This window comes from Camellia sinensis, chromosome 2, assembly GCF_055761805.1.
Source record: "Camellia sinensis isolate YWXY chromosome 2, ASM5576180v1, whole genome shotgun sequence".
In the NCBI taxonomy this organism is placed as follows: domain Eukaryota; kingdom Viridiplantae; phylum Streptophyta; class Magnoliopsida; order Ericales; family Theaceae; genus Camellia; species Camellia sinensis.
In genome coordinates, this window is record NC_138962.1 from 17,431,791 (window position 1) to 17,443,796 (window position 12,006).

General features: G+C 32.2%; 1 protein-coding gene across 1 annotated transcript; it reads right to left on the reverse strand.

Annotated features, from left to right (window-relative positions):
- Window positions 1–268: 268 nt before the first annotated feature.
- On the reverse strand, window positions 269–3,889 carry LOC114311385 (protein kinase STUNTED). The gene is made up of 10 exons (XM_028257527.2): window positions 3,604–3,889; window positions 3,437–3,510; window positions 3,215–3,333; window positions 2,988–3,106; window positions 2,369–2,860; window positions 2,031–2,279; window positions 1,622–1,785; window positions 1,317–1,544; window positions 1,068–1,217; window positions 269–828 (listed from the first exon to the last, which is right to left on the reverse strand). Exons 1-10 carry the CDS (start codon window positions 3,755–3,757, stop codon window positions 571–573), a joined length of 2,007 nt encoding a protein of 668 aa, XP_028113328.1. The 5' UTR covers window positions 3,758–3,889; the 3' UTR covers window positions 269–570.
- Between the last annotated feature and the right edge of the window lie 8,117 nt (window positions 3,890–12,006).

The window sequence follows — 12,006 nt, forward strand, 5'->3', positions numbered from 1 at the left end:
CTATTGTACAGTCGCTGAAGTTCATTTTGAGACCTATTTTGATAATATAAATTATTTACTTTTTTATGATACATCGAATAAAATATATTTATAAAAAATCAAATAAATTAGACATCGATAGTTCTTTCATCAAATTATATTTATATTCAGTTTATATTTCAAATCACATTACCATTCATTTACCATTTACTTACTTTACACATTTACACTAATGTGCTAAGAAAAATTTAATGGAGAAAAAAAAATGTCTTGACAGTGGAAATTTTGAGCTAATATCCTTTACCAACACAGGCTTAGGGGTGAGCATTGTTTTCATTGATTCTGATAACACCCGAAAAGGATGGATTTGGATTTCTATTTTTTTTATGTTTTCAGTTTGGAACCTTATGTTAAAAACAATTTTCAAAAAATAAAAAACCAAAACATCTACAAACCACCTCATAATTGGGTGCAGAGTTTTGCTTAGACTGTACAGGGTCAAAAACTACACATTCTACAAACTCATCTCCGGGAACAAAACTGTCCTGTAAACTAGCCAAAGATATTCAAGAAAAGTGAAGAGAAAAAAAGCTAATCTAAGCTCGATGAGCTGCTCAATCTTTCCTTCAAGTATTCTTCCAAGGACATTTTGCTGCTTCGCTCCATACTGTTGAATGATGGGGTTGTCTCTTCCACATCGAGCAACGCAAGGCCCAAATGCGACTCTGCCTTCAAATGGGGATAAACTTCATCATCGGTATTATCCTGGTTTTCTGCTTCATTTTGATCTCCAAACCGCGTGTTCAACCATTCGTCAACGTCTGTCTTCCCATTCAAGATTTCCAGTACCTAGAATATGGAGAAGCGAGAAATTAAAGAGTAAAATTTTAAGTTTGATAATAATAATAATAAAAGAAAGCACCAAAGAGCATGGATGTTCCAGTTCTCTTCAAAACATAATATTGAGAATGCTCGTTTAATGAGCAATTCAATACCAATTCAATCCGAGCTCTTGGAATTGGAATACGTTCACAAAATCATAGTGGTCTTGTATATCTATGTAACCAATAGTAGAACTATTAAATTACCTGGCTCATTTTAGGACGAAGCCGAGCTGATCTTGTGAGGCAGAGCCTGGCTGCAAGACCCATTCTCTGAATTTGAGTCTCATCGATGTTTCCTTCTAGATTCAGATCCAGTGTGCTTCTTAGATTTCCAGTCTCTAGTTTTAATTTTGCCTGAAAATCAATCTTCTAAGTTATATACATATAAACATAACTTATAAGTTGTAGGCAGTGAAACTGTGAAATTTTCATGTCAAAGAAAAAGACCCTTACCCACATGACCAAGCTTTCTTGGCCCTTGTCAGCATCGAAAGTGATCGCTTTCCTTCCCGATAACAATTCAAGAAGAACCACTCCAAAAGAGTACACATCGACCTTGTCGCTGACTTTGCCATACATGAAATACTCAGGAGCAAGGTACCCAAAAGTCCCCACAACGTCGTTGTCTGTTAGAAAAGATGAATCTGACGGTCCCCATATTGCTAGCCCAAAATCAGATAGCTGTGATAGGAAAGAAAAAATCATACATATTGGGGATTGAAACATTTGTATGGATTTTCAACTGTCATAACTACCACCTTCGGTTCAAACTCATTAGAGAGAAGAATGTTTGAAGACTTGACATCTCTGTGAATGACCGGCCGAGAACATTCATTGTGCAAGTAATTTAGGGCTTCAGCAATTTCAACAGCTAGTTTGAATCTCAATTCCCAGGACAATACAGATGTTTTTTTGCTATTACCTGTCTCAGAGATCAACCAATTAGCATAAATTTCCTATCCATCCTTAAGTTGGCCTATCAATCCGAATCCAATATTGATCATAAAAACAATCCGAACCCAAAATCGATCCAATTCTGACAAATCTGATAAAAAAATCAGCCGAACAGAATTTTGTTTAATGGAATCGGCTTTTGGATTAAATCCGATCAGTTGACAGGCCTATTACATAGTAATGGAAAGAAGAATATCTCCAGAGAAGATTTACCATGTAGGTTTTCCTCTAGATTTCCTCCAGACAGGAAATCATAAACAGAGATTAGTTCATTGTCTTCAACACAAATTCCAAGCAGAGGAGTGATGTTTTTATGCTTCAATGAGCTCATGATATCTACTTCCTGTGTGAAATCCTTCCATGCCTCTTTGCTAGACTTCAACACCTTCACCGCCACCGGCTTCCCACCTGGAAGAAGCCCCTTGTACACACGATTATACCCTCCATTACCGATCAACTTATCTGCAATCGAACCACAAGTAGTTAAGCATAGAATGCAATTGAATTGGAAACACATAAACCTTGTCAAAGAATATTAGAGGCCAAAAGACCTGAAGAGAATTGAGAAGTAGATGTTTTAATGACATTGTAGTTGAGCCATTTACGGCCAGATGAATTTGTTTTGATGAGCTTGTCCAGATTCTCTACCATCAAAGAATTTTCTAGTTCAATTGAACTAAAACCGGCCTTGGATTGAGGAGATTTGGGTGGAGGTCGGTTTGGTAAGCTCATTACCCATTGCGCTACAGACAGTTTTTTTGCTACTGCTGCAGGCTGAGTCACTGGAGCAGTGGCTATGCGGAGCAGAGGCCAACCTGGCCTCTCCTCCGGACAACGCTCCGTGACAAAAGAAAATGAACTCGAGTGAAATTTCTTGTGTTTCTGGACAGGACTATTGAAACTGTCATTTCTCGAATTGCAAATCACTTCATGACTGTGTCTTGGAGTCTCCGAAGTCTCAGAATCACCAAATTCAGACTGGTTATCTGTCAGTGATTGATCTCGAACAAGGTAAAAGCTTGGCTTCGGATCTCCTTCGCGACCTAACATAATCCAAAACAAATTCAAGAATCGTTAAGACTACGTACATCTTACTCTTCCCAAATCCTATTTTAACAGAAGTCTCGTGCTTTTTTTTTTAAGTAGCTTTTCAAGGGAGAAAATTTGTACCTGGAAGTCTGTTACTGGAAGACCTTCTGTAAACCACCTTGCCATTGTAGATGGCAAGAATGTCGGTGGTCTGAGGCAGGCGTTTCGCGCAATATTTAGCAACTGAAAACCAGCAAGTCCTGAAAAATGCTTCTAAAAGGAAGACATTATTATTAACTCAAAACTACTGCAAAAAAATAAAATAAAATAAAAATAGAATGTTTTTCTAAGCCTTAGATCAGCCTTACCCGAGTCGAAATTCTCTCCTTATCCCCACAATCAGAGACTCAGCAGCAAGGTTTTTAGCCTCTCTCACTAGAACCTTTTGGATTGAACTACCCGTCAAGACATCACCGGTGAGATCTACCTGAAACTCGAGCATTGGACAATCAGAATCAAGAGTGAAAAAGAAACACACACGCACACGCCAAAAAAATAAAGGAGGAAATTTTAAGGAATAAAAAACAGACCTTTTTGGCATTGCATAGTCCTTCATAAACTTGTAAGTACTCATCCAGCAAGGGCTTGTTTTTGGAAGTAGAATCTGAAATCAGAAATCAAAAATCAAAAATCAAAAACCCAATTCATATTTCAAGAAACAATGCAAGTTGCAACAATTCTAGAAGTGTGAAGATACCAGAATCACTGCAAACATGAATTGCAACTACATGATCCCCTGTTTCTGCAACTTTCACAAGAGCCCAGTTCAGAAGCTCTCTGCTATGGCCATCGATTTTGATCCCGACAACTATGTTTTTCCTCTTAACAGCCTTAACCTCCTCAACTGTCATTTTTCCTTTCTTTCTTGTTAATCTTTTTGATACTGAATTTGCAGAAAATCTGCCTCGACCTCCTTTGTTCTTGATAAACAGAGTTCATGAAACAATTCTAGTTCTCCACTATGTTGTACTGTGGGATATATTTTCTGAATACCAACACGTGGCATGGTGACGCCGACGTGTCAGCCGAGGTGCCACGTGCCCTGGTAGTTAAGCCGAGGTAATCTCAGAGAAGCCGAGGTCATCTCCGAAGATATCGGAATCCAAGATAAGGGGCAAGAGTCCTAAGGTAAAGAGGGAACTTAACCAAGATAATTTATCTTTATCTCTTAAAGAGTCCAGAGTAAACAGTAAATTGAAGTTCATAGAAGGCATACTTCTAGTGGGACTTGGATTGAGTATATTATAAAAGAAAGGCACCCCGTGGGTCTAAGGTATGTAATTTATGTTTTGAGTATTCAGTTTAGCACTTGCTTATCTTTGAGAAATATACTGACTTGATCGTCGGAGTGCCCCCGGGTGGAAGAACCACCGCCGGAGCTTTTTTCTCTTGCAGGTTGTTAAAGCCATCTATTCTGTCTGTGCTCTCCAGCTGATCACTAAACGGGCAGTGTGGTCAGATTTTCACCCACACAATTTGGCGCCGTCTGTGGGAACGAAAGAAGAATAGATGGCCAGTAACGGACAGCAGGAAAATATTGGGGATGACGCTCCCACTGGGAGTGGCAGACCAATTGACCTTGACATTGAAAGAGACAACCACAATGCAGAAGCCCATGACCAGGGTCACAGAGAGAACGACGTCATCCCAGAAGGCGACACGTCAAAAAGAGCAAACCAAGAAAAGTACTACAATGAAAATAATCAGATCATGAAACAATTCTAGTTCTCCACTATGTTGTACTAATTGATTGATTTGAAGCTCAAATCTTGGAATTTAAATTATACCCATTAACATGTTACAATCAGAAAATCCAAAAACTGGGAATTGTAAACAACTAGAATATGATTAGAATAGAAGATTTTCACTTCCTCTATGAATTAAAAATAATAAATAAAAATCACACGAGACCCACAAGACTAACATTGCTTGTTTTCATTTTTCAGAAAACACTTTTTAGAAAATTCTATTTTCTTATTTTTCGTATTTTTTTTTGTTTTTATTGATTTTTTTTAATATTTTAAGCATTTTTTTTTTACTTTTTAGACACACATAACATAAATATACCTAAAAAGTAAAAAAATTGTAAAAAAAATCTTTTAAAAATTCACTAAATACCAAAAATATAAAAAAAAATATAAGAATTCAATATATTTTTTTGTATTTTTATATATTTATTAATTTTTTAAAATATTTTTTTACAAATTTTTTATTTTTTAGATACATCTAACTAAGATGCATCTAAAAAAGCAAAAAAAATGTTTAAAATTTAAAAAATATTCACTAAAAATAAAAGAATACAAAAATTAAAAAACTCAATTTTCAAAAAATTTAATCCAGAAAACTCAAACCAAACACATTGATATTTTATAGATATGACGTCTATAGATAAATGTTGCTTAATTGTGGAAAATAAATCAATCCGAACCGACATCATAAACCTACCAAAATTTCAATACCATTTGTCATTGGAGAATAATAACAGTGTATCAGTAAAAAAAAAAAATAATAATTACAAATTAGTGATAAAATTTATAAATTTTAATAATTAAAATATGGGTAAATTACAAACACACCTTTGAAATTTATTTAAATTACAAATTATTTCTTATGGTTCTATAAATTACATTATGTCTCTTAGGGTTTTTAATTTCATAACAAATAAGTTCTTCTATTAATAAATTATCAAGTTAATTAACAGTTTTTAATAATATTAAAATTTTATTTCAATCAATAATTTAGATAATTTTATAATTGTATAAGTGAACAGTTAGAAATTTCACTTTTTTCAATTAATTATGTTAAATAAAAAATTATGACAATGAGGTATTTGTAATTTTCCAAATTACAGGGAGTAATTTGTATTTTAAATAAATCTCAGGGGATGAATTTGTAATTTACCCTTAAAATATCATACTCTCTCCATCCAAAAATATTAGTATCTTATTTTATTTTTTATTATCGCAAAATATTAGTCCATTTTCAAAAGTCAAGCAAAAAAATAATATAAATTTCTTATTTTGCCTTTCTTTTAAATTCATTAACAACATAAAAAGTACAATTATGATATTGATATTTTCTAAAAAATGTACTATCAAAGGGTATGTTGTCCCAGATAGGCAACCCAAGAGGGGATGAATTGGGTTATTAAAAATTTCACAATATTAAAATTAACACAATATTCAGAATTTTAATAAATAAAAAAAAATAGAATAATAATTATCAATATAAAAGTAAGAGAGATAGGGAGAGAAAATCAAACACTGCGATTTATAGTGGTTCGGCACGCCAGGCCTACGTCCACTCCCCAAGGAACCTCCTTGAAAATTTATTTACTATCAATTGAATAAATACACCACCAAGCTTGTGGATTTGGTACAGGACTTACTCTTCTCTATTGAGCCTCACTCAACAATAAAAGTCTTACCCTTACAAAATCTCTCACAAAAATAAGGAATAAGAATAAGTGGTACTTAAACCCTCTTTTACAATAATTCTCTCACAAAGAGTAATATGAAAGTGTAAGAACAAAGGCTAGACTTAGATCTAAAAGTAAAAGAACAGAATACAATTTGAAGCTCACAGAAAATTTTCTCTTCAAGTTCTTGATTTTTTTCCACACACAACACTTCTATTTATACACAAAAATATACCCGTTAGACGCTCCTTGCTGACGTCATGGCTTATATAAGCACGCTCCTTACTGACGTCATGGATGACATTAGTTTGGAAGAGAATCACGTGTAAAAAAATTTGCACTCTTGCAAATTTGAACATCTTTATGTATTAGTCAAAAGTGTACAAAAAGGAAAAGAAAAATTAATTTGAATTATATCTTGTATGACTTTCCATATGCTAATAATTAATGTGTTCATATGCTAATATTCAATGTTTTCACACACTAATATATATGATACAATCAATGTTGTGTAAAAAAAATATAATTGCTCCGTGATGTATACTATTTGCATTATATATATAAAGTTATATATATATATATATATAATGTTCTAATCAAATATTTGCATACACAGAAAAACCTCTTTAAATAATATTTATGATGGATTTGAAAATATATGCCCTCTTTAAAATATTGTATATGTTGTAGAGATTTTAAACTAAATATATTCTACCACTCCATATTAATTTGTTAAAACAAGACAACCTATCAATATCAAATTTGTCAAAATAATACAACCAATCCATCATTTTTGTCAAAATAATATAATTAATCAATTTTTAATTTGATCAAAAAGTGAATAGTGATTAGCCTCAATTTTCAAAAAGTGAATAGTAAAGTTTTCAAAAATATTTTTATTTAACTAATATTTAACAAATATATATATTTTAAAAAGATAATATTTTGTGTCAAATAAATATGTACATTAAAAAAATCTAAATTGTTACAAATAATATTTTAGACATTATCAAAAGTAAATAATACAAATAATATTTTAGGCATTATCAAAATTAAATAATATGATTAACAGGATAATTTTAAAAAAATAATTTTTTTAAAGTGTAATAATTATACTATTAAAAAAAATTAAATTCCCTAAAAGAAATCATTACTTTGGAGTGGTTTGGTAAGTTGGTAAAAAATTAACTTTTTAACTTTTTTAACTAAAAAGACTGTCGTTTTTTATTAAAAAAAAATTAAAAAATCAAAAAATTAACTTTTTTTTAAGCCTCTTTTTAAAGTAACCCTTTACACACAGTATTTTTTAAAAAAAAATATTTGAAACCTCTAATTAATGATAACATTAATGGTCTGATAGTGGACCTTCCGAGCGCGGATTGTCGGCCGCCCTACCCGGCAGCCAAACCCAGCAGCCCCCAAAACGACGTCGTTTTGGGGGTAAATTTTCAAAAAAAAAAAAAAACGCAGAGGAAGAGAGGGGAGGGAGGGAGGAAGGAGGAGGGAGGAGGAGGGAGGAGGAGGAAGGGAAGGGAGGACTGGAGGGGGCCATAACCAGTGGGGGAGGAGGAGGAGGAGGAGGAGGCGACGAGCTGCGACGGCCGGCGACGGGCTGCGACGAGCTGCGATGGCGAGGCGAGACGACGACCGGACGGCTGCGACGGCCGGCGAGGCGAGACGACGATCGGCTGCGCAGCCTCCCTCCTCCTTCCTCCCTCTTCTCCCTCTCCCCTCCCCTCCCTCTGGTTTCCGTTCGAGAACGAAGAAGACGAGAACGAAGAAGAAAAAAAAAAAAAAAAAAAAAAAAAAAAAAAAAAAAAAAAAAACCCCAAAACGACGTCGTTTTGGGGGGCTGCCGGGTAGGGCCGCCGGGTAGGGCGGCCCAGGATCCGGATTCGGACCTTCCCACTGAAGTATTGCTGTTCCTTGTCGTTTTCCCTTTGTCATTCAAATCTATTGTTTTTTATTTTATTTTATTTTATTCTTTAAAAAATGAAAATGCCGCCAAAGATCATCAGTTTGCCTAACAAAAAAAATGGAATGGGATGGAATGGTGGGTGCTGTGGTGGTGAAAATAAAGCTCAGATAAGCAAAGTGGGTTTTTTTTATTATTATAATAATTTTTAATGGGATTTGCAGAATCAGAGATGTGAAGGGAGAGAAAGGTGTTGGAGTAGGAAAAGAATAAAAAGAAAAAAAACAAATCAGTATAGGTTTGAAAAAAAAAATTACAAAGATAAATTTTATAAATTTTCTCATAAATATATAATTATGTTTGGAAAATGTCTCTTATTTGTAATTTCTTCACCCAAAAAAAAAAAAAAAAAATCTCAGGTAAGAGTGAGAGTTGCCGCGAAAAATGAACAGAGAAATTCTCTCGGTGTTTTGGAAAATTGATAAAAACTGATTTTTAGCTTTTTACCAAGCTTTTTAACTTTTTAGAAAGTGATTTGAAAAGTTGATAAAAAATTGAATTTTTGTTTTTTAGTTTAATATTTATTTATGGTGTCAAATCAAATTAAAATAATCAAAATACTCTTACCTAACATAAGAAATTTATTTTTTTATTTTTTTGTCATAGGCCCTAATTTGTAATTTTACACTTGCGTTTTTGACACTTCCCAAACCAATGTTGTTGCATTTTTGGCACTTGCGCTTTTGGACATTTTGTCTAAAAACGTGACTTTTTATTCTGTCTCCAAAATGGCACTAAAAGACCGACAATTATTTACGGGAAAGCCATCGAATCTGATCACCGTTAACGACTACACAAGAGAGGGGTTGACGAATGCCTTTCGATTAAAAAAAAAAAAACAAAAAAACAAAAAAACAAAATGTTAATTATAATATTTTCTTCAAAGTTTTCACCTTAATCGTTCATTTGACAGAGCTAAAAATTGACATATTAGACACATGTGATCAAATTAATATAATTTAAATATTAAAATCAAAGTGACATTAATAACATATTTTGAAACTAAAAATTTAATTTTATTAATTGAGTTTTAAAATTTTACCCTTGAATTTAAGTGCATCTCTTTATTTTGAGAGACTAAAGCCTAATGATAAGTGTTATAGCTTGAATAATTAGGCCTTATTTGGCACGTTAGTATTTTAGTTAATGAATCAAAAAATTATTAAAAAAATTAAAAAATTGTAAATTATACCAAAAAAGTCAAATTTCATTTTCTTTTTATTTTTTACACATATGTTTTTAAAAAATCAAAAAATTATTACAAATATATTAACTTTTTTTTACCTTATATTTTAATTAAAAAATTATTAAAATAATCTATTCACAAACAAGACTTTAATCTCAAAAAAAAAAAAAAAACGTTGAACTTAAAATTTTAAGTACAAAATTTTAAAGTCTTATCACTCCACCTGAATTTGCGACTATAAAATTATGCCTAAGGTAGGTAAAATAAAATAAAAGTAAACATGCCTAATTGGGAAGCAAGTTTTGTTTATAATTTTGTGGACAAAAATACCCTCGGACATACAAATCCCACCGACAGAAACAATAGTACAGACCACGTGTGAGTGAGAGAGACTTTTCAACTCAATTTCAATGCTAATGTCTGCCTGCCCCATATCAACCCCACTACCACACAAGGAAACCACAATACGCAGCAGTAGTAAACATGATTCTCGGCTAAAACATTGCTTCGCAATATTTTCAGGAGAGATATTTGTTCAGTTGTTTTTTAAAAGGAGATAGAAGGATGGTGAGTGTTAATCATTTCAACCAATGAAACTTAAATTGGAACTTATTTTAAGTGTAAAAAATAATTTTTCAGGCTTCTCCCACTTGAATGTGTAATTTCACATGACTAAGATCTTGTTTAACAAATGAATATTTTAGCTAAAATGTCAATACAAACTAAATTTATTATTTCTATTTTTTACACATTTTTTTATTAAAAAAATTAAAAGAATATTTAAAAAGTCAATTTTCAAACGAATTCTAAGTAAAAATCAAAGTTGTCTTACATTTTAATCAAAACGTCATAATTTCATGATACATTTTGCAAACATTTTCTAATATTTGATTATAAATTTGAAATTAATATATTAATAATTACATTAGTGGTGGTGATGGAGTTGGTGGATATAGAGATGGCATGGGTTGTGGAGAAGATAGCAACGATGATGATAGCGGTGGTGAAGGGTGTTGGAAGTGATGGCAAGGTGGTGTTTGTACAAGTAGAGGTATTGTGGTGATAGTGATAATGTAAAAATGCTAGTGAGGGAGAGAGGGAGATTCCACTGGTGGCACTGTAGCGAGGAGGAACGGTGGTAGTGGGTTGGAGTGGAAGGTGGATGGTGGAGTTAGAAAGAAGAGATAGAAAGCCACTGAGAGAGGAAAAGGGAAAGAGAAGATATTTTTACTGGGTCCATCAATAAGTTTATGCCAACTAGGATGCCATATTAGATGGTACAAAAATATTTAGAAAAGAAATTTAAAAAATGATTACCTCAGCCATTATTGATATGATATAAAGTTGATTGCGATTTCATGAATTATGGTGTTCGCTAAGGAAAGTTATTAATTGAGTTTAGGGTATTATTAAGTGATGTTTTAATGATGTTATAATTAGTAAAAAGAGTAGAATTCATAAATTTATATTGAATGATTAGAAAACGTAAGAAGATATGATAAATTGTGATTGGTGTGATGCAATAACGATACGCTCTAAAACTAATCAATAATTTTTTGTTGGCCAAGATAGAGTGATTGGATATGAAATGAAATGTGCCAAGGCTTGATTGATTAACGTGAATGTTTTGGAATCAAGCATAGAAACATTTTGCTAGGAGAATATATGTATTAGATGAGATGAGGCCTACCTTCTTATTCTTCTTATTATTAATTGTTTTTTGGTTGAGATAATGCCAATTCAATGTGCTTATCGCTTACTTTTTATATAAATATATATCTAATTGGAGGCAATTTGTAGTCTTCTCTCTAGTCAACCTCATATGAGGACTTGGCATGAGATATGTATTGCATGATTATGACATCACATCCATTTATTCACAAAACAATAATGTTAAGTAATTTAAAATTTTGTGTTTCAAATGGTTCAAATCACTTAAAACGACATCGTTTTGAGTGTAAATAAGTGTAAAACGACGTCGTTTTGAGTGTAAATGAATGTAAAACGACATCGTTTTGATAAATTTAAACCATTTAAACCACAAAATTTTAAAGTACCAAACATTTTCCTTCACAGAATACTGGCCCCCCATGGCACTTCCATCTTCTTTTATTTCGGTAGGTATGCTATTCTAATTATTACTGCATTAATGATGTGACACGTGCCTAATAGACACATGTCCAAATGTAAGAGATAAAATCGATTTTAAGTTGAATATTTTTAAAAGAAAAAAGATAAATTATACCCACCTTTTTTAGATTTTTAATAATTATGGAGATTTTTTTATAGCTTCAATAATTATAGATTTTTTTTTCTTTTTAAATTATTATTAAGATTCTCTCACGGTTAATTTTTTGTTAATTTATTTAACAAAATATGATGACTCATATTGATGTCATATACCATGAGTAAACAATTTCAAAATTGTCTTTATATATTCAAATAGTAAATTTCACTCATCTCTCTTAAGATTTTACAAGAAATTAATAAAGACCGTACTTTATTTTAAAAAATTCTAAAT

Coding starts and splice junctions, on each gene's coding strand:
- LOC114311385 (XM_028257527.2), bottom strand. CDS start 3,757: ATGACAGTTGAGGAGGTTAAGGCTGTTAAGAGGAAAAACATAGTTGTC. Junction 2,861..2,987: donor TTCCAGTAACAGACTTCCAG/GTACAAATTTTC, acceptor GGATTATGTTAG/GTCGCGAAGGAGATCCGAAG. Junction 1,218..1,316: donor AAGAAAGCTTGGTCATGTGG/GTAAGGGTCTTT, acceptor ATTGATTTTCAG/GCAAAATTAAAACTAGAGAC.